At 33.8% G+C, this 20489-nt stretch overlaps 1 protein-coding gene across 1 annotated transcript; it reads right to left on the reverse strand.

Annotated features, from left to right (window-relative positions):
• Positions 1–3129: 3129 nt before the first annotated feature.
• LOC109704660 lies at positions 3130–10293 on the reverse strand. Its single transcript, XM_020225425.1, has 2 exons — positions 9703–10293; positions 3130–3224 (listed from the first exon to the last, which is right to left on the reverse strand). Exon 1 carries the CDS (start codon positions 10182–10184, stop codon positions 9777–9779), a length of 408 nt encoding a protein of 135 aa, XP_020081014.1. The 5' UTR covers positions 10185–10293; the 3' UTR covers positions 3130–3224; positions 9703–9776.
• Between the last annotated feature and the right edge of the window lie 10196 nt (positions 10294–20489).

Here is a 20489-nt window from a genome sequence, read left to right on the forward strand (position 1 = left end):
AATAAATTCGTATACATTTGAAGGTATTGACACTATCATTATTTTATTTAATTGAATCCACAAATATAAAAAGAATCAAAGCTATTTTGTAAAAGAATTTCTCTTTTTTATAGTATGAATTTTATATTCACAATTCACTCTTGATGTGTTAAAAATAAAATTATATTGTTCATATAGGATTGTGGATTTTAATTAGGTTTTTTAAAACTTTTTTAAAAAAACCAAAAATGCCTTTTGCAATGTTATATCAGTTACCCTGTACTTAATGCATAATTAATATGTTTCTCAATAGTATTAATTAAGTTATTTAATAAAATCTAAGATTCATCAGTTTTATATATTTTCTTAACTTTTTATTAGCATTAGTCATTAGCATTAACCTATTCTCCCAAAATAAGGAGGGTTTGCCATGTCAGTTCATGTTATTGAGCTTTCATATAATTTTATATATATATATATATATATATATATATATAGTTGAGATAGAATACTCTCAAAAGCACCAAGAGGTTGGTGCTTTTGAGTTTTTAACCCTTGGATGGAGAAATGTAAGCTTGGGATGATGGTGGTAGGAGGTAGTAGGTGGAATAGTATTTGATACAAAGGCTATTAGTAATCAAGAAGTAGATCCAAGGGCTAGAAACCTAAAAGCACCAAGGGAGTGATACTTCTAGAAGTATTCTAGCTCAATTCTATATATATAAGAGTCCGGCTACTATACTCTTATGAGTACGATCGTCCTCGTACTCATAAGTTGTTGTCGATGATAGAACTTTCGAATCGACGATCCACACCATTAAATGTTATCTAGAGCATTTAAAACATCTAGAAATCAAATTTTATAATTTTTCAATATCATTCACCTTACGATCAAAAGATCACAAAATTGACAATTTTTAACAGCCGGTGTGAAATATTTGCTAGTTTAACGATGTAAAAAAATCGAAATCAGTTGAATTTTTTATAGAAAATTCTATTCACTACATAGATAACAATCAATAACTCCGATCTTAAATTGAATGATCTGAACATCTATTTTTAAGACGCATTCGATTTTGACCATTCATTTTATACCCGCTTGATGAACTTTATTATGATTTCGAAAAATTACAAAATTTATTTTCTAAAAATTTCAAATACTCTAGCTCATATTTAACGTAGTAGATCGTCAATTCGGAAGCTTTATCATTGAAAATAACTTATGAGTATGAAATACTCTATATTATAAGAGTATAGTAGCTCTAGCCTATATATAAACTCTGAATAAATACTTTTATGTTTTCATAAAATATAAGGTAATTTATATCATTGATTTTCAAGACTTACATGGCTTACCATGTTTTACTAAGTCATATAATTTTACACATAATTTCACATAAAAATTCCACTGGTTTTGTTGTTTTGCAAATCCGAGCCATTTTTTTTTTTTTTTCAAACTTTGTATATTCAATCGTATTTTTTTATTCTAAAGAATTGAGCAAATTACCACTTTACCCGAAATAGGGAGTAGGGCTAGAATACTTTTACAAGTATCACCCAAGTGATACTTGTGTATTTTTAGCCATTGGATCTACTTTTTGATTACTAATAGTCCTTAGATCAAACACTATTCCACCTACCACCACCTACCACCATCATCTCAACCTCACATCTTTCCATCCAAGGGCTAAAAATACACAAGTATCACTTGGATGATACTTTTACAAGTATTCTAGCTCTACACCGAAATAGGCATACATATTAAACCTATTTGCAACTCTTGCTCTCATCTCCTTTGTTCTGCGCAGTCCTACTTCGTCTCCTTCCTCTCATGAAAAAATTGTAAAATATTAATGTCCTCAACCAATTAAATAGATTCTTTTAGAATAATCCTTCACATCATAATTATAAAAAAATATTGGCTAAATTACATAAAAACCTCCCGTCAAAACCCGATTTTCACTTTCCTCCATGTCATTTAAAAACCTACACTTTACCCCCTTGTAAAATAAAAAATATTCACAGGAAAGCACGGCGTGTAAAATGACAATTTTGCCGATCACCATTTTCATCTCCTCCACCATCTTCCTCAACCGCGGCCTCGATCGGCCGCGATTCACATCTCGATCGGCCGCGATTTCTCTCTATTTTCTTCTCCACCTGCTCTCCTTCTCCTCCTGCACCCTCGTCGCTCCTCGATTTTTCCTCGATTTCGGCAACAATAGGGAGGAAATCGAGATGGGCGTTGATGAAGAGGTAGGCAAGGACAACGAGGGTGAAGGCGAGACGGCGGAGGGCGAAAGGGATGTGGGCGAGGGCGAAGCAATGGAGGAGGGCGAGGTGGCGGCAAGGCGGCGAGCCAGAGAGAGGCGAAACAACAGAAAATAGGGCGGAGGAGTATTTTTGGCATAAAAAAATATTTTATAATGAAACCCTACCGGTAGGGTGTGAATTGCACATTTTTTATTTTACAAAGGGACAAAATATAAATTTTTAAATGACAGAGAAAAAATAAAAAATCAAATTTTGACATAAATTTTTTTTGTAATTTAGCCAAAAATATTTTTATTGTACTTTTTTTTAAAAAAAAAGAGAGACATAATTAACTTATTATTGTTGATGTAGTGCAATTATGACACAGTAGACTTTCTCCCTCTCTTCTCCATTGTTCGGGGCGGCTACTTCCTCTTCCTCCCTCTCATTACCTGCGTTACGTTGTGCGCATCCCCGCGCCTTGGGCCGATTGCATGTGTGTTCTTTGAAGCTTGCGTCGCATCGGAGGATGTCTATATTATAACACTCACACCACATTATCTATCCTCAAGCCAATCACATCTCCTCTTTTGAGGGCAAAGTAGAATAAAATTATTATTTTAATAACCAGGATGGAACGGGCGAACCAAAATAAAAAAAATCTGATTGATTGAAGACGTCATAACAGTAACAATATAACTAATACATTTTAGACTTCATGGTACTGGGGAGCGGTGGTGAGAAAGTGCGAAACCACATGACACTAACTTGATACACTTTAAATCATATGATAGTAAAGTGAGAAAGTGCGAAACTACAGGAATGTTATTTGAAATTTGCCCTAAAAATTATAACCCGAGGCTCCAAACAAAATAAATGCTTTGCCAGAAGTAGCAGTTCCACATAAACTCAAGCTCATTCAAGTTGATAGTTTCTGCAGAAGTATTGTTCGAATAGAATTGTTCAAACAAAGCCAATAGAACAGATTTCAACTGCAAGCAGAAACAGATGAGATTGAGCCAAGAATTCTAAAAAAAGTAGACTATCTTTCGCATCTTAGAAAACAAAGAGTCCGCTGCTAACAGACAGAGCATGCAGTGCAACTTAAAAATTGTCGAGCAACGATTTCTCATTGATAATATATAACACTTCAGTTTATAAGTCAAAGCTTATACTTTCTCTAAGTTGGTTTGTTGCTCTTTAGGATTATTCCGAACCTAACATTATACGAAATGTTTTACATTGTTTAACGGTAGGCTTCTGAATTGTACTGTGGAAAGAGTAAACGGTAAGTAGACCAGTCCGAAGGCGGTTCGAAGTTTGTACTGAATTTAGAAGATGTGCCTCTAAAAGAAAAAAGAAAAAATACAGTGTTCACTAACTTCGACTCTCATAGGATCAATATCCGGGATAAAATAGTACCCATACACTATACATTAGAGTAACTATAAAGCTGAACTTTTAACGTCGATTTAAAAAGCAACACGTACTATGAGTATAGACGATAAGAAACCAAGCCCTATTTAAAACAGTGCTATTGGAGAAGAAATAGAGAACCAATAGCCCGATTAAATATTGCTTCAAGTTCAATAAGCACTCGATAGAGGGGGAAAAAACGACATAAAAAGACCTTTGAATTACGCGCCCCTTACTGAGTATGATATTGATCCGATACGGTAAACTAAAGNATTACATTAACCAAACGCTACGTATGTTGGGAAAAAAACCACAACGAAATTCGATTGTGATACAAATCTAACTTATTTTGTGATAAAATTAATAAATTTGACTTACAGATAATCGCTAAATCCCAAAACTTGTGGAAGAATAATATCAAACAATTTGATCCGGAAGCGTGCGAGACACTGCCCAAAGATGTATTTCCGTCCTTCGTGCGGGATTAACCGGAAACACCGTCCCAAGGTACAACCAGAATTCCTCCTTCTATGAACACAAGCGTGGAAGAGGTTGAGGGAGACTCTTTAACACCCGATGATAAAAGAATCACAGAAAATAAAAATATAAGCAAATCTCTAAATAATCTAGCTTCAAACACTTTTTTTTCTTCTCTGTTTTCCCAAGTTAATTAACACAAGGTGCACCCTTTATATATATACAACCATGTGAATGTCACTTCAACGTTCTAAAATCACGTTGGAAGCATCGCGCATTGCGTGTGGAATGGACTCGCGCGCGGAACGGTGGCGCACCATCTTCACGATCGTAACGTCTTGATTAAATAGATTCATAATAAAAATAATAAATTTAATAATTAGGAAAGATAATTAGTAATAATAAATAAAGGGATTTTGAATTTTTCCATCAACAATCCCCCACAAAAATTCAAAATTTTCGAAATAAAAATTAAACTAAAAAACAAAATAAATAAATAAATAAATAAATCATCAGGTGTCTATACCATGCAATAGGTAAGGTGCCTTTAAGGACTTAACCCCACTTAGTATAAGTAGTTTCCATCAGAAGAAATCGAAGTGAGCCAAGTCTTTGTCCCTGACTTCAACTACCACACACACAGTATAGAATTCTTCATCGCGGGTCTGTACGTTAATGGCCATGCACAGTAACTTATTTTTCATAAGAATTTCTATGGACAGTCCATATTACATAGCCGCGGCTACATACGGCTACTGTTATATAAGTGGTTTCCTCCAGAGATGTGTGTAGAGTCCCATATCGCAAAAATTATCACCTTGGATCCCATTAAGAGCTATCAACTCAGCCTAATCCACTCCACAGAGCACTACTCACCATAGAGATGGGATTGGAGCTAAAGCTCCTTTATAAAATTTGTAGAAAATGCTCTTTAGCCAACCTGACAGCTTGTTTTTACCACATTGAACCTTCTTCAAGAGCTCTCCTATCACAAAGATTGGATTCCCACTGTAGAAAGGCCCATTATGGGCAAAGCCCCATCCCCCTCAATGATATCAGGAGCTTAGTCCTGTTCAGACCTTTCATCATATAATCTACAAAATTTCATTTAGATTTGATAAAATTTAAAACAATAACATTATAAGAAATTAGTTATCTGATAATCTTTTATCTCAACTTTATATGATGGTCAGTCTTAAAATTTATCATTTTGGTTAAAAAAAATCGAGCACTAGGATCAAAATGAGTGAAAATAAGAAAACCATCATAATGCCTAAATTGATAAAACAGTCCCCCCACAATTTTTGAAATACACTATATTTCAAAAATCAAAATATTAACTACGTCTAATAGAATTTGGTTTTGTAGCAAAAATATGGCACAAACAGATTATGATATTTGATTTTAAATAGATATTTTAGAGCAAAATATTAATGCAATCAAACAAAATATGCACTGCAATAAAAAATATAAAAACTATTAAAATAATTACTTAATAAAGGAAAAATTTGGTTCACTTGGCTAATCAGTAAAATGCGGCTTATGGCAAATGACAATATCTTGTGCTTTGGGTTCAAATTTCGTTGTCAGCAAATATGTATAAGTTTCACGAGCTTCAGAGAAATCAAATGCACCCCTTTTATTTTAAGATTTTTTTTTTTTGAAAAGCTACAATAAAATACTCCTTTTTTTTAAAAAAAAGAAATTTATACTAAAATTAAATCAATTTAATTTTGACAGAAAGGTAATTTTTTTAAAAAAAAATAAAATGCTTTATTTTTTCAGGAAAAACCCTAAATTTGAAAGTGTATTTGCTACAGAAAAAACCCTTTAGTTAAAGAAAGAAATTGGCATCTGTTGGGATCCGAACATCTAAGCCAGCATGAACTTCACATAGAGGCTCACTAACCTACAACACCATTTTGGCTACATCAAACATTAATTTACAAACTAAACTAATATCCACTATATAATTACAAAAAAATCATATAAAGTAAGCAAAGAAAATCGGCTTTCATTGAAATATGATGAAACTGATGAAATCAAAGCACTCCATTTTGATAGGCCGACAAGAGTTTGCACCTAAGATGACGATCAGGATCAAGGACCAAATCACGATGATGTTTGGTAGTAATTTTTTTTTTTTTTCAAAATCAGCCACGATATTAAGTCATTGAACCCACAATATGTGCACTAGCAGTATAAAATTACAACGTTTTCAGCTGCTTCACCATCAGTCGATATTTAACTAAACAGATATTTTAAATATGTAAGCCCTTTTATTTATTTATTTTACAGGAAACATTAAGTTTTTTTGTTAAAAAAAAATGGTAATAATTTTTATTAAAAATATAAAGTGGGAGCTTTGGGATAGAATCCCCAAAAAGAGTAAAATAATTTCTCTTTTCCCCAACAATCTAAGGCGTATTTCCATCCTTCGTGCGGGATTAACCGGAAATACTGTCCCAAGATAGGACCAGAATTCCTCCTCATACGAACACGAACGCGGAAGAGGTTGACATAGACTCTTTCAACACCGGATGATAAAAGAATCACAGAAAATAAAAATATAAGCAAATCTATAAATAATCTAGCTTCAAACACTTTTTTTTCTTCTCTGTTTTCCCAAGTTAATTAACACAAGGTGCACCCTTTATATATATACTAGTGAAGGCCCGCGCTTCGCGGCGGGACATTTATGTAATTTACCAAATATTTTGAACAAACTTGTTTAATTTTTTTAATTTTCAAATCTAATTTTAAATTTTAAACTTCAAAAATGAAGAGAGAAAAAAACAAATTTTAATAGGAGGATTAAAAAAACTAAAATCTAAAACACGAATTTATTATATATATATTAATAAATAATTAATTATATATTATAATATATTATATAAAATTTAATTAATTAATTAAATTTATAAAAAATTTAAATTTTGAAGTTTTAAAATAATAACTTGTATGCTAACAATTAAATTTAAAATCTAAATTAAAATATAAATTGTAAATTAAAGTTTAAAATCTCTTTCTCTCTCCCTCTCTCTCTCTTTCTCCCTCTGGCTCCTCTCTCTTTCTCTCTTTCCCTCTCTCTCTTCTTTCTCTCCCTCCCAGCGCCCCGCCCTCTCCTCTCTCTCTCTCTCTTTCTCTCCCTCCAGCCCCCCCTCTCCTCTCTCTCTCTTCCCCTCTCTCCCTCAGTCCCTCCCCGCCCCAACCTGGTGCTCGCCCGTGCCCTCGCCGCGCCTCGCCCGCGCCCGCGCACCCGCGCCCCGCGGGAGAGGGAGAAGTGGGAAAGAGAGAGAGGGGAAAAGAGAGAGAAGTGGGTGCCGGCCCGCATGCCACGCCACGACCCGCTGCTCCGGCTCCCCGCATGCCCGCGCGGCCCCGACCCGCACGACGCGCGCCGCTCCCCGCCCCGGAGCCGCACCCTGCCCCCCGCCGCTCCGCCGCTCCCCTCACGTCGCGTCGAGCCACGCGCTTCTGGCGCTACCCGCGCCCCCCGCCCGTGCCCGCCCCCTCACGCCCGTCCTCCGCCTGTTTGCCGCCACGCAACGGCGTCCGCGCCCGCGCCACGCCTGCAGGGAGGCCTCGACCCGCGCCGTTGTCAGCGGGAGCCCCCATGCGCCAGCGACCACGCCCGCGCCCCGCTCGCACTGGGGAGAGGGGGAAGAGGGGGGAAAGAGAGACGCGGGGGAAGGAGAGGAAAGAGAGAAGAGAGAGGGTGAGGGGGGAGGGGGGAGAGAGAGAGACAGGAAGAGAGCCAGGGGGAGGGGGTTAGGGAGGAGAGACAGGAAAAGAGGGAAGAAAGAGCGGGTCGCAGGCAGCGGCGGGGCGCGCGCACCGACCGCGGTGCGGGATTCCCGCACACGTGGGAAGAGAGCGGGACGGGGAAGGTGGGAGTAATAGAAGGAGAGATAGAAGAGGGGGGGCTGGGGAGAGAGTGTGAGAGAGAGAGGGCGCTCGTCGAGAGAGAGAGACTCTCACTCTCTCTCCTCCTCTCTCTGCCTGCTCTCTCTCTCCCTCTCTCTCTCTCTCTCTCTCTCTCTCTCTCTCGCAGCAGCAGGCCCGGGTCGCCCGCGTGCAGGCCCCCTCGCTCTCTCTCTCTTTCTCTTTCTCTTTCTCTTTTTCTCCCGAGCACCGAGAAGGCGCCACGTAGGTCACAGTAGAACTCAAGATTGTATATATCTATAGATATATACAACCATGTGAACGTCACTTTAACGTTCTAAAAGGACGTTGGAAGCATCGCGCATCGCCCGCGGAACGGACTCGCGCGCAGAACAGTGGCGCACGATCTTCATGATCGTAACGTCCCGATTAAATAGATTCATAATAAAAATAATAAATTTAATAATTAGGAAAGATAATTAGTAATAATAAATTAAGGGATTTTGAATTTTTCCATCAACAACGTATACATATAGGATCAATACTCGAATCCTACTATAAATGAAGATAAAACATTCTAATAATCTCTAAACCTAAACCGATCAGAAATAACCAGATAATCGGACTCAAAATAGGAAAAATACAAACTTTCCGAAAATAACCTAAAAATGTAAAAACGGAGGCCTAAACAGTTGAATCGGCAGGAACGGTTTTGCCAATCAACTTGTAAATCTCGAAAAATATTTTCAGAATTGGGGTTGTACGCTGAAAATGGACACTCGAGCGAAAACTTATGGCCGTTTAAAGATTTTTCCCACTGATTGTAAAAGTTGCCGAACTCAGCAGGATTTCCAGCCCAGCTTGGTTGAGGCACGCTTTCCCTCCCTCCCTTTTCTTTTCTTTTTTTGATTGATAAAACTTGAATCTTGGATAAAAGGGAGGTGCAATATCATAATTTTCCTATATACGCACCAGTGAGGTCGAAATGACGATTACCCATGAACATATTCTCTCATCTTTCAGCAAATTCATTTCTAGCATTTAAGGATTTACATGAACAATGTCATCACAAAGTCACAACTTGCTTCGAAATTTATATGGCTGATACAAAATTCCCCAAGGCTAAAACACTAATCATAATATAACTCTCTTATGATTTATACATCAATCCATGTGAAACACTACAATTTGCGACTAGGATCACTGAAATTCACAAAACTAAAACACTCCTATTAATAAACAATCCTTTTGTTTACATGAACAATGTCATCACAAAGTCACAACTTGTTCCGAAATTTATATGGCTGATACCAAATTCCCCAAGGCTAAAACAATAATCATAATATAACTCACTTATGATTTATGCATCAATCCATGTGAAAAGCTACAATTTGCGACTAGGATCACTGAAATTCACAAAACTAAAACACTCCTATTGCTTTCCAACGGGAAGGATGTTAATGATTTCAAATGTCCGCGATGAGATATTCAGAGTAAAACTAATATTAAGTGCATCACATACAACACTTGTAAACAAAAGGATCAGAGCAAGTAGGCAGGAACATTGCAAGAATAAAAATTAGGTTTCAATAATGGCGATCAAATTGTGCAGATAAGCTTCTCTACTGTAGCAAGAGATCAAAAACATCTCAGAAATTCTAATACAAAAAAAAAAAAAAAAAATCCATTTACCTCAAAAATTTTTCAATGTTACGCCACAAATTCTTAGATCCTAATCCGAAAAGCCCATGGAGTTCATCTTTTCCCTATCTCTTCTTCTCCTTCTTCTTCTTCTTCTTTCTCCTCACTTCCCCCAAATCCCCAACGCCCACACCACCATCGAAACCGCTCCTTTCCCCATCCACCTCCTCTCTCTTCCGCTTCTTCTTCTTTCTCATCCCCCTCGTCTCCTCCGACCCCAAAACCCTAGCGCCCACATCCCCAACCTCTCCCTTAACGCCTCCACTAGGGCTTTCCACTTCGCCACCCCCGTGAGGATCGATCTCGCGGTGGAGGCGCACGAGCTCGTCAAGGGCGGATCTGAAGCGGCGGATGTAGGCGGCGATGTCGGGGCGCCCCTCCTCGCCCGCGACGGCGAAGGCGGCGGCGAAGGACGCCGCCTCCGCGAGCGACGCGCGCTTCGACGGCGCCACCACTCCTCTCACTGCCCTCATCCACGGCGAGATAGGAGGTGCGAGGGCGTAGCGAGAGAGAGAGAGAGAGAGAGAGAGAGAGAATGCGAAGCTAAATTCGGCGACTTGCTCGGAGCTTCGGCGAAGGGGAAGGAGAAGTGGCGGTGTATTGACGAGTTTTATGGTGGTAGGGGTGGAATCGGAGCTGGGCTAAACGAAGCCCCGCCCGTAACCCGTTAGGCCCAGGTATGCAAATAAAGGTGTCTGTGGACCGGGTCAGGTCGGATAGTTGCTGTACCCATACCCTAAAAAGAAATGGTTAGAAAAATATATATATACCCTACGTTCGGATCAGGATAGTGTTCGAGTCTGGTATGGTATATCGGGTATTTTGGACAGCTTTATATGCGAATGGGCCTCGCTCCGGGTCGGGTTGGAATGGATTTAGAGCGGATTAATTTTAAATTTTATTTTTCACCCGCACTTACCACTCCATTCTGAATGGATCGGAACGGGTCCTAGGGATGCCAAAATACGGATATTCAAAGTTTTATTCGAACTTGAATCTAAACGGGGCGGATTTATTAGATGCTAAATAGATATAATTTTGGATACGAATATTAAAAAGACGAAAACTCGACGGATTTCGATTCGGATATGGACCTTGTCCTTACAAAATCCGAAGCCGACTCGTTCCGAATCCAAATTAATATTATATATAAATATTTGATGGTATATCTGAATTTGTATTTTAATAATGTAATACATTTTGAAATATGGTAAAGGGAAATAATTTGGGTTCGGGTTCGAATTCAGATTTTCGGATTTTCGGATTTTTGGTCGGATTTAGATTTGGATATAGATTTTTAAAATCCGTCGGATTCGAATTTGGGTTTGAGTTTCGGATTCGATATTTGGTTTCGGATTCGAGTTTTTGAAAACCAGCCCCCAATTCGACCCGTTGACACTCCTAAATGAGAGCAATTTTTTAATAATTTTTTAATAAGTCGGAACGGATTAAAGGAAGAAAGGGGTTTCATGCCTCCTGCTTTATTTACTTGGCGGATTAGGATGGATTCGAGGCGGTTTACAATTTTTTATATTTTTATTTCCACTTATCACCCTATTCAGTGTGGATCGGGACAGAAGCTCTACCAGCCTAGATCCATTTGCATCTCTCCCCATGTTTTGGGCGAACGTTCGGTATCCATATTGTAACTTTAGGTCAATGCCGGGTTTAAAAATTTAGACCAAAAAAAATTTTGGGCCAATTTGAACGTTTCCAAGCCTTACCCAGATTTAGCCCGAAAAACCTGATGCATTAGTTACCATTAATAATTAACCAAATATTTAGTTATATATATTTATCTATGTAAGAAATTTAGGATATACCTATAATATATTATAGACATAATATCTACTGTGCCTTTTAAAAACTTTAAAAATTTTCTATTTTGCCTTGATTGACCAAAGTACTTTTTTTTATTACAAAAATTTGTTCAAATTTTAGCCTCACCGGAATAGAATTTTAGAAAAGCATTCTTAAAAGAGCAATACTACTAGTACACACCACAGCGAGTGTATATATTATGTTTTTACTAAAAATCAATTAAATTTTTGTGAACTACACCCTATATAAGTAGAATATTTCTTTAAGAAAAAGAAAAGTAAATTTAAAAATTTTGAATAGTAATAAAGGGCATATAAACAAAAACCCCTATATTATATAAGGGCAATTGCTTATATATCCCTGAAAAGTTTCTGACTTTCCGATTTACCCCTCTTAGAAGACTAATATTGAAAATACCCTTTCTACGTTCCCACCTATTTTTAATATACACCTAAAGTTAAAATCTGTTAATTAACTCTGCTATCTCTGTAAAATTACTATTTTGTCCTTTCAAATATACCTTTCCACCATCACTGACTTTTTTATTTGCCCTTAAAGTCAGGGGTACAAAAAATATTTTGACTTTTGGTCTTTTCCAATATACCCCTCTATCGCCACCAACATTTCTTATTTGCTCTTAAGTTAAGAGCAAAATTGGCATTTTAAATTTTTTTAACTGTGGTATATATTTAACTATGTTTAATCCAAGTTAACTTAACAGGAGATAACTGCGGGGGTATTTTGCAATAACGGTGGAACATATGAGGGGTATTTTATAAAGAAAAAAAAAATATGGTTAAATCGAATATTTTCAAACGTATGAGGAGTATATAGGCAATTATCCTTATTATATACATACATAGTATTATTTTAAAGCCCTAAATAATTAGACATTACTTGTTCCTTGGCCTTAATTTTTCTAAAATAACTGGGTAAAATGTTGATCCAAAGCCTAATATTATTTTTTTGGAACGATTTTGGGCGTAGTATGACCAAACCCAAATCCGCCGCAGTTCCAGATAAAATTTTGGTTGGGATAATTTCCAATGTGAGACAAAATTTCGATTTCTTTCGTTGTTTTTTTTGTTGAGTTGCAATTTCATTCTAAAAGCTTTTAATGTATTTTTCATATTATTAAATCCAATCAAATATTGTTATATCATTCTATTTTTCTTTACATTTATATGTGTTTATTTAATCTGTATATTTTTGCTAAAAAATTTCTATTCCTTGGCATTGTGAGGGTCCCTACACTAGTATATATAAAGATGAACAAAAACTTTTAGTTGTGATGGAATCCTAAATAGAATCAAGTTTGAAAAATAAATTGGTTTAAATGTACCTATCAAATCAACGATTGTTTAAATTCAAATAACAGATTCAAAATTAACTTTAAATTCTGAGTTTGATTCATAAATTTAATATAAATTCAAACTTAACTTAATTGTGGAATCAATTTAAATTTTTAAATTTTGAGTATTTGTTAAAAAAAAATTATATGTAATGAACACATAAAAAGTATTTACGGTATAACTAAATTGGGAACATACGTAGAAACAAAACAAATTTAAAAACTAATTCAATTAGAAATAGACTCATGTCACCCATAGCCATTTTAATTCAAAATACATATTCAAAATTTATTTTAACTTTAATTTTATTTTAAATTTAATTTAATTTATAAATATAATCTGCATCGCACGTGCATTATAACTAGTGTGTATATTCATTGCAGTCCCATGGCCCCATAAATTAGAGACCGCTTGGAAATATGTTCTCAATTTTTTGCATTTTTGTCCTGAGAAAACTAAACTTTTGATTCTTGGAATCAAGTAATTTTAGCCCAAAAACTCAGATATTTTATCAATTTAAATATGATTTTAGTAATTAATATGTTAACAATCTTGTAGCTAATAAAACTCCATCAATTAATCTTTAAAAGATGAGTAAGCAATAAAATTTGGCAAAATTTCAACTTAACTAGCAATAATAATTCCATGAAAAAAATTAAACAATTTAAATAATGTCAATAAAAATATTGAAGTTAAAGTGTCGATTCTGATGAAACCATACCCGAGCCGATATTTTTTTTCAGATGTGAATTTGGATCCATATATGTGTCGGATGTTAAATTTTCATCACTATATGTTCTTGAAATGGAAAAGGATTCAGATATGAGTTGGATTTATATTCAAATATTATTTAGAAAATAATATTTACTATTGATATATAAATATAAACTAAAATTAACATTAATAAGAAAAACAATACAATTAAGGTTTCACACCCGTATGCAAATTTCATTTTATACAATAAAATTTAATATTTTAATAAATATTATATAATTTTAATGTAAAATTTATAATAAAATGAACAAAAAAATATAATAGAAAACCACTTCGTCTTCCTACAATATATATATATAGATTAATATATATATATATATAATATATATATAAGAGAGAGACGAGAAGAGAGAGAGAGAGAGAGGAGAGAGAGAGAGTTGGACTGGGCTACATATTAGATAGCAAAATTTTATTGTTGCTATCAGTTTTAGCCTTTGGATCAACTCTTTTCATATTTCTAACCATTTGATAAATAGTATAACACAGTGGGACCACTCAACCCTAGGGGACCACTCAACTCTAACGACTAATATCATCCTGACCCTATAATTTTTCATCCAAGGGTTAAAAACTTGATAGCAAAAAGACGTTTTACTATTAATAGTATTCCAGCCTAATTCTATATATATATAGAACTATTCTCATTCATTATGAACTGAAAGGAACTAGTATTTTTACAAGAAATCTCTAGCCAGCCTTCCCGCAAGAGGTTTTTTCTTAACACAATCATATTAGTGTTAGATATAAATGTAACTCACACAATTTCTTTGTTCTCAATGCCCTCTATTTCAGGAATTAGTCACTTCAACGATCTTTGATGGTTATACGGGTATCCAAAGTACAAACGAGATGGATGTTTGTTGTCCCAACCATTCTTGTTAGTCTCGATACGATAAGGAAAAGGAGAATTATAACAAAGTTTTTAGAAATATAGAATTAGGCTGAATACTATTAATCGTAAAGCACTCTTTTTGCCTATCAAGTTTTTAACCCTTGGATGAAATATTGTAGGTCAGGATGATAATCAGTCGGTTAGAATTGAGTGGTCCCCCTAGGTTGAGTGGTTCCCACTGGTATATGTATTTATCCAATGGTTAGAAATAATGAAAGAGTTGATCAAAGGCTAAAAATGGTAGTAACAATGGATTTTGCTACTAATAGTAGCCATATATATATAATATATATATAGCTGTGCTATATACTCTTATGAGTATAGACCTCCTCTGTACTCATAAATTTTTAAACCGTTAATTGATGGGATGTGTGTTAGGAAACGGGGTCCCCACTAAAATGACAGTGGTTTTTAGGTTTGAGTCGGTAGTTGGTGAATAGTATACTCTAACGGGTGAAAATGTTAATGAAACAAATCTAAGGGCCAAAACTTATGAATATAGAGACAATACTCATAAAAGCATAATAGCCGAACTCTCTCTCTCTCTCTCCTTCTCTCTCTCTCTCTCTTTATATATATATATTATATATATATATATATATATTCCGCTTATGCTTAAGGACGAAAACAATAAGATACGATTGTATTATTTAAGAAATTATATTCGCATTCGTTTTTTTTTTTATTTTTTGAATGGGAATTCATATACGAATATGTGTGAAATACTAAATTTTTAAAATTCAGCTTTTAGTTTCAGTTCAATTAAATATATTTTTTAACTAAACTGAATTGAAAAACCTAATGGTAATATATTTTACACTTTCTATCGAAACTAGTTATTGAAATTTTATATTTGTAATAAAATCTTGATTGTATATTAATACATTTTCAAAATTTTATACATTCATAATTAATTTTTTTATACGTTTATAATTAATTTTGTACGGTTATAATCTCATATGATTTAATTTTGAATCTTAAATTATAATTAGTTCGCAAAAAAAATAGAAAATCTAAGAATTAATTGCAAAATCGAACCAAGCAAACTCAAAGCAAATCAAATTAATTATTCAGTTTTGATTTGGATCAGTTCTGAATATATAAATCGATTTGATTTAGTTTTAAATTTTTTTAACCAAAAAATTTAGCTTGGTTTCTCTTTCTTAATAGCAGAGTTAAACTTACTTTTATTTTTGGACAAAATTATTATTCTCTCTTTAAATAAATATCATTTTAAGTAGAAAAATACTACGTGTACTCGTCTTTGGGAATATATTGTATCCCTCACTCATTCTGGGATAAGAATGTTTTCACTAGTCACATTGATGTAGCTAGTAATTACACCTTTCATCCTAATATGGATATTTTTGGGTGTATACATAGTGTTGCTCTATAAAGTATATTTAATAACACTAGCCGTACTTCGTGCATTGGCTCGAGGCGTAGGCTTCGTTTGGGATTGCGGGGAGATTGCGTTACGTGCGGCGAGAAAGTACATTGGAAAAATATTCTGTTTATTTCCGTACGTAATATTGTCCTCCGCATTTCGCGATGAGTCGGTTACAATATATTTTTTGCTGTTCCACCGGAGAACGCAGAAACATATTCCTATATGCTTTTTCCTTAACACCATTTTATCTAATAGTGTTAGATAGATCTCAATACCAAACTAAGCCTTAATAGTTGGAGACAACTTCAGCAGAAAGCTTCCTAAGGTTGCGTTATTGCCTTATTGGGAAGCTCAGATTAGCCGTCACATGTTAATTTCATCTCTATCTAAAAATTTGTTGGATATTTTCTTTATTGCAAAAATTCAAAATATAAAATATAAAAAATTTTAATCATAGAGAAAACTGATTATAACTTTAGATTAGAGACAAAATTGATATACGACAGCAAATCAATAGCTCCTCAACAATGCATCATTGGGAAGCTCACCATTGAATATATATATATATATATAACTATATTATATATATATATATATAGTATTTATATATATATATATATAAGTAGACGCTAGAATACTTGTTAAAGTATCACCCAAGTGATACTTGTGTGTTTTTAGCCCTTGGATGGAGAGATGTGAGGTTGAGATGATGTGGTAGGTGGTGGTAGGTGGTGGTAGGTGGAATAGTGTTTGATCCAAGGACTATTAGTAATCAAAAAGTAGATCCAATGGCTAAAAACACACAAGTATCACTTGGGTGATACTTGTAAAAGTATTCTAGCCCTACTCTATATATATATATATATATATATTTATAATTGGTATATAAAGTTCTAAGTTTGAAGTCTAACTGTTTTATATTTTTAGTAGATTGTATTTAAAAAATAAAAAAATAGTTTGTTATCTTCCTCTTTTAAAAAATAAAAAAATTAGCCTACCGAGGCAAATTTATCTAAAGTTAAATTCTGTAGTGAACTATTAGGAACAATCATTATTTTTGTTAAATTATTATTTTATCTTTTCAAATATATCTTTTACTATCATTAATTTTTCTCATTTGTCTTTGAAGCTAGTGGCATAAAAAGTATTTTGAATTTTTATTTTTTCTAATATTCCCTTCTACTGTCATCAACTTTTCTTATTGTCATTTAGTTAGGGACAAAAAAGGTATTTTGACTTCTGTATAACTCTGATAGAAATTTAATTCGGTTTTAACCCATGATGACCTAAAGGTTACTAATTATGGGGTTATTTTTGAGTAACGGAGAGATATACGAGGGTATATTTGAAATATAAAAAGAAAAAATATATAAGATATTTTAAAAGTTTCGAGTGATATATAAGTAATTATCCTAATTTATAATTTTAGAACTTTGCATGGGCACATATAATTAAATGCAATATCCCGAATCATCTTACCAAAATATTAAATTTTAGTTGACCAGAAGAAGTGAGTGGAAAATTGAAATATATATAATATAATATTCCATTTAATAATTTTGGATATTCTTTTGCACCTACTTTATTCTTCAATAATAATAAAATAAATTCCCAACGTGTCAAACATGCTCTTACAGTTGGTCAAAGGTCTGCATGAGAATTTTTTTTTTAAAAAAAGAAAAAAAATAAAATAATTCAATTAATAAGAACTTAATCTTTTTTTTTAATTAACACCCGGTAGAGTTTAGTTTGTGTTATTTCTGTGATTCTAATCATCTAAAATAATAATTCAATTAAATTTAACAAGCTTTGGTTTTATATGTAAAAAAAATAACTAGATTATTAAATTTGAAAAACATTTAATTTATTTAACTAAGATTATTTAATTTAGAAAAGACAAAAGCTAGAAACATATTAGTAAAAAAAAAAGATAAACTTCTAACACCCCTCTATAATTCAACACATTGATTTGTCACCCTATCTATCTATCTATCTATATTAGTGTAGTGACCCACGTGTTACGGCGGATAGATACTGTTAAAGTGAAAATTTGTAAAAAATAAAATATCAGTTTAGTATAAAAAATAATAAATATATATAGTCTATATTATAGACAAACACTTTTTTTAACAAAAAATTATAACAAAAAAGAATCAATCGTTCCAACAAAATTATTCAATCTTGTTCAAAAGAGATCGCATATCATGCAAATGGATGATTAAAATTATTTTTATAACACAATAATAAAAAAAATATCATATTGCAGTTAATATGACTAAAGAAAGGCTCACAATAATACGTAAAACAATTTATAAGTATTATATATATATATATATATATATATATATATATATCATTTTTAATTAATTAATTGACTCCGAATATGAAACACAATAAAAGTTCAAATTTGCAAATTTAAGAAAAAGGGTGGAAGATCAAAAGGTAAAGAAAAGGAGTTAAAAAAAACTTTTTAGGCTTTAGTAAATCTAAAGAAAATGAGAAAAAGAAAAAAAAAAGAAAAAAAAGTAAGCCCCACTTCCCCTCAAATTAAGGGGGTGGGTACATGTAGGATTTAGTCATGAAGATTAATATATAGAATATAGATATAGATATAGATATAGATATAGATATCTGTAGAATATCATGAATTGAGAGTTCAATTGAGAGTTCTTAATCCACGTGTCACTATTTCGACGGAATGGCCTGGGTGGGGTGGGAAGCAGAGCGGGCACGAGGGTGGGAGTTTTTTTTTTCTTCTTTATTTTTCTATCATTTCTCTTTTTCTCTACTAATTTAGAGAGAGATTGAATTTTTTTTTATAACTCATTATAATTTTTTATTTTTATTATAATATTTTTTTTCATTATAAAAATTTAAAATAAACCTTCGGGAGGGATAATATGAATTAAATACTAGAGTTTAAAATGTTAGATATTTATTTTAGAAGTTTGGGGGTAAAGTAAAACTCCGCTAAGAGCTCAAGAAGTAATAGTGCAATTTACCCATATTTTAGTCCTCGACAGTTACTGCTCCTATAAATATAATTTATTATTTTTATTATTTTTTTATTCTTTTTATATTCTTCTTATATTTTTATTCTTATACTTTTACTGCAATAGCTGCTGCTTCTTCTTCAGTTTCTTTTATTTTTATTTTTATTTTTGACTCTTCTTTTTTTATTATTTTTTTAAATTTTATTTATTTATTATTTTTGCGATATCGACCAGCTACGATGCGCAAGTTCCTTCACTAGTGGTTTTAAATGTTTTGATTTTGCTATATTATAATTTTGTCTTTATTTTATTGTACGCAGCCTGGTGTTAAAAAAAAAAAATACTAAATAAAATATTGTACAAGTCCTAGGATAGATGGCAGCCTACAAATTATATGCTACTAATTTACTACTTTATTTTGACATTTGTGATTTGTAAAATATATTACTTTACTATAATTTTGTCACGACACAGCACAGAAGCTAAATCGCGCGTGCGCATAGAGTCACCGTATGGATAGAATCTTCTTTGTATGTCAAAAGTGTTTAGAGTACAAATCACCTATCAGTTTTCACATTTAGAAAGCAAACAACCCATAAATGTAAACTTTTTTTATGCCCTAACTTCCCAGGGGGTCAGCCATCCTAGAACTACTCCCGTCCTAGCACGCTTAACTCTTTCAACCTCTTTGGAGCCACCACCCAAAATATTTAAGTCAGGTTAAGAGTATTAACCCTATTATATCATATATATAGGACTATATGGGGTCTCACATTATTCCCCTATTATATCATATATATAGGACTATATGGGGTCTCACATTAGTCCCCCCCTTTTAGCCCTTATGTCCTCGTTAGGCTTAGATGCACAAGTATCAGGTGATGTAAGACTCGTCTCGTTAGGCTTAACCGACATTGTGGTAAGATGCGTTCCACCCACAACAGTCAACAGCATGAGAGTCTCGCTCTCCCCGCTATATAATTCTGTCTCAGCCGAGACTCATCTCACGCTTCCGACTAGTAATTGGCTCTAATACCAACTGTGACGCCCTAACTTCTCAGGGGTCACTCATCCTAGGATTACTCCCGTCCTAGCACGCTTAACTCTCTTAACCTCTTAAGTCTAGCTACCGCACAAAATGCTGAAGCCGGATTAAAAGTTTTAAACTTATTATATTATATATATATATATAAGACTACCTAGGTTCTCACAACTTTTAAAACAACATCGATCGAAAGTGTTTACAAAAACCATCCAAGTTTTCAAAATGACAAATCCTTCTATCACAAATTTCTTGTCAAAATAGAATAGTGTTGTGTTTCCAAACTACACAAGTTCCAAATATAACTTCCAACTAATAGAGTCTATTTACAACATTCTTTTTTCAAAATAAAACCAAAGGTGTAGCTATGTGAGTGAGGAACTATCGAATGCATGGTCCTTACAAAGCGCCTCACTCCACCATGTTCGATATACCTAAAAAAACGAGAGGGTGAGAAACTATAAAAAGTTTTCTAATAGGTACGGCAAGCCAACAAGAGTAAGCTTGCATGGAT

This window comes from Ananas comosus, unplaced genomic scaffold (assembly GCF_001540865.1).
Source record: "Ananas comosus cultivar F153 unplaced genomic scaffold, ASM154086v1, whole genome shotgun sequence".
Taxonomy (NCBI): domain Eukaryota; kingdom Viridiplantae; phylum Streptophyta; class Magnoliopsida; order Poales; family Bromeliaceae; genus Ananas; species Ananas comosus.

Excerpts from the sequence above, each read along its gene's own strand:
- LOC109704660 (XM_020225425.1), bottom strand. The coding sequence starts at position 10,184 with ATGAGGGCAGTGAGAGGAGTGGTGGCGCCGTCGAAGCGCGCGTCGCTC.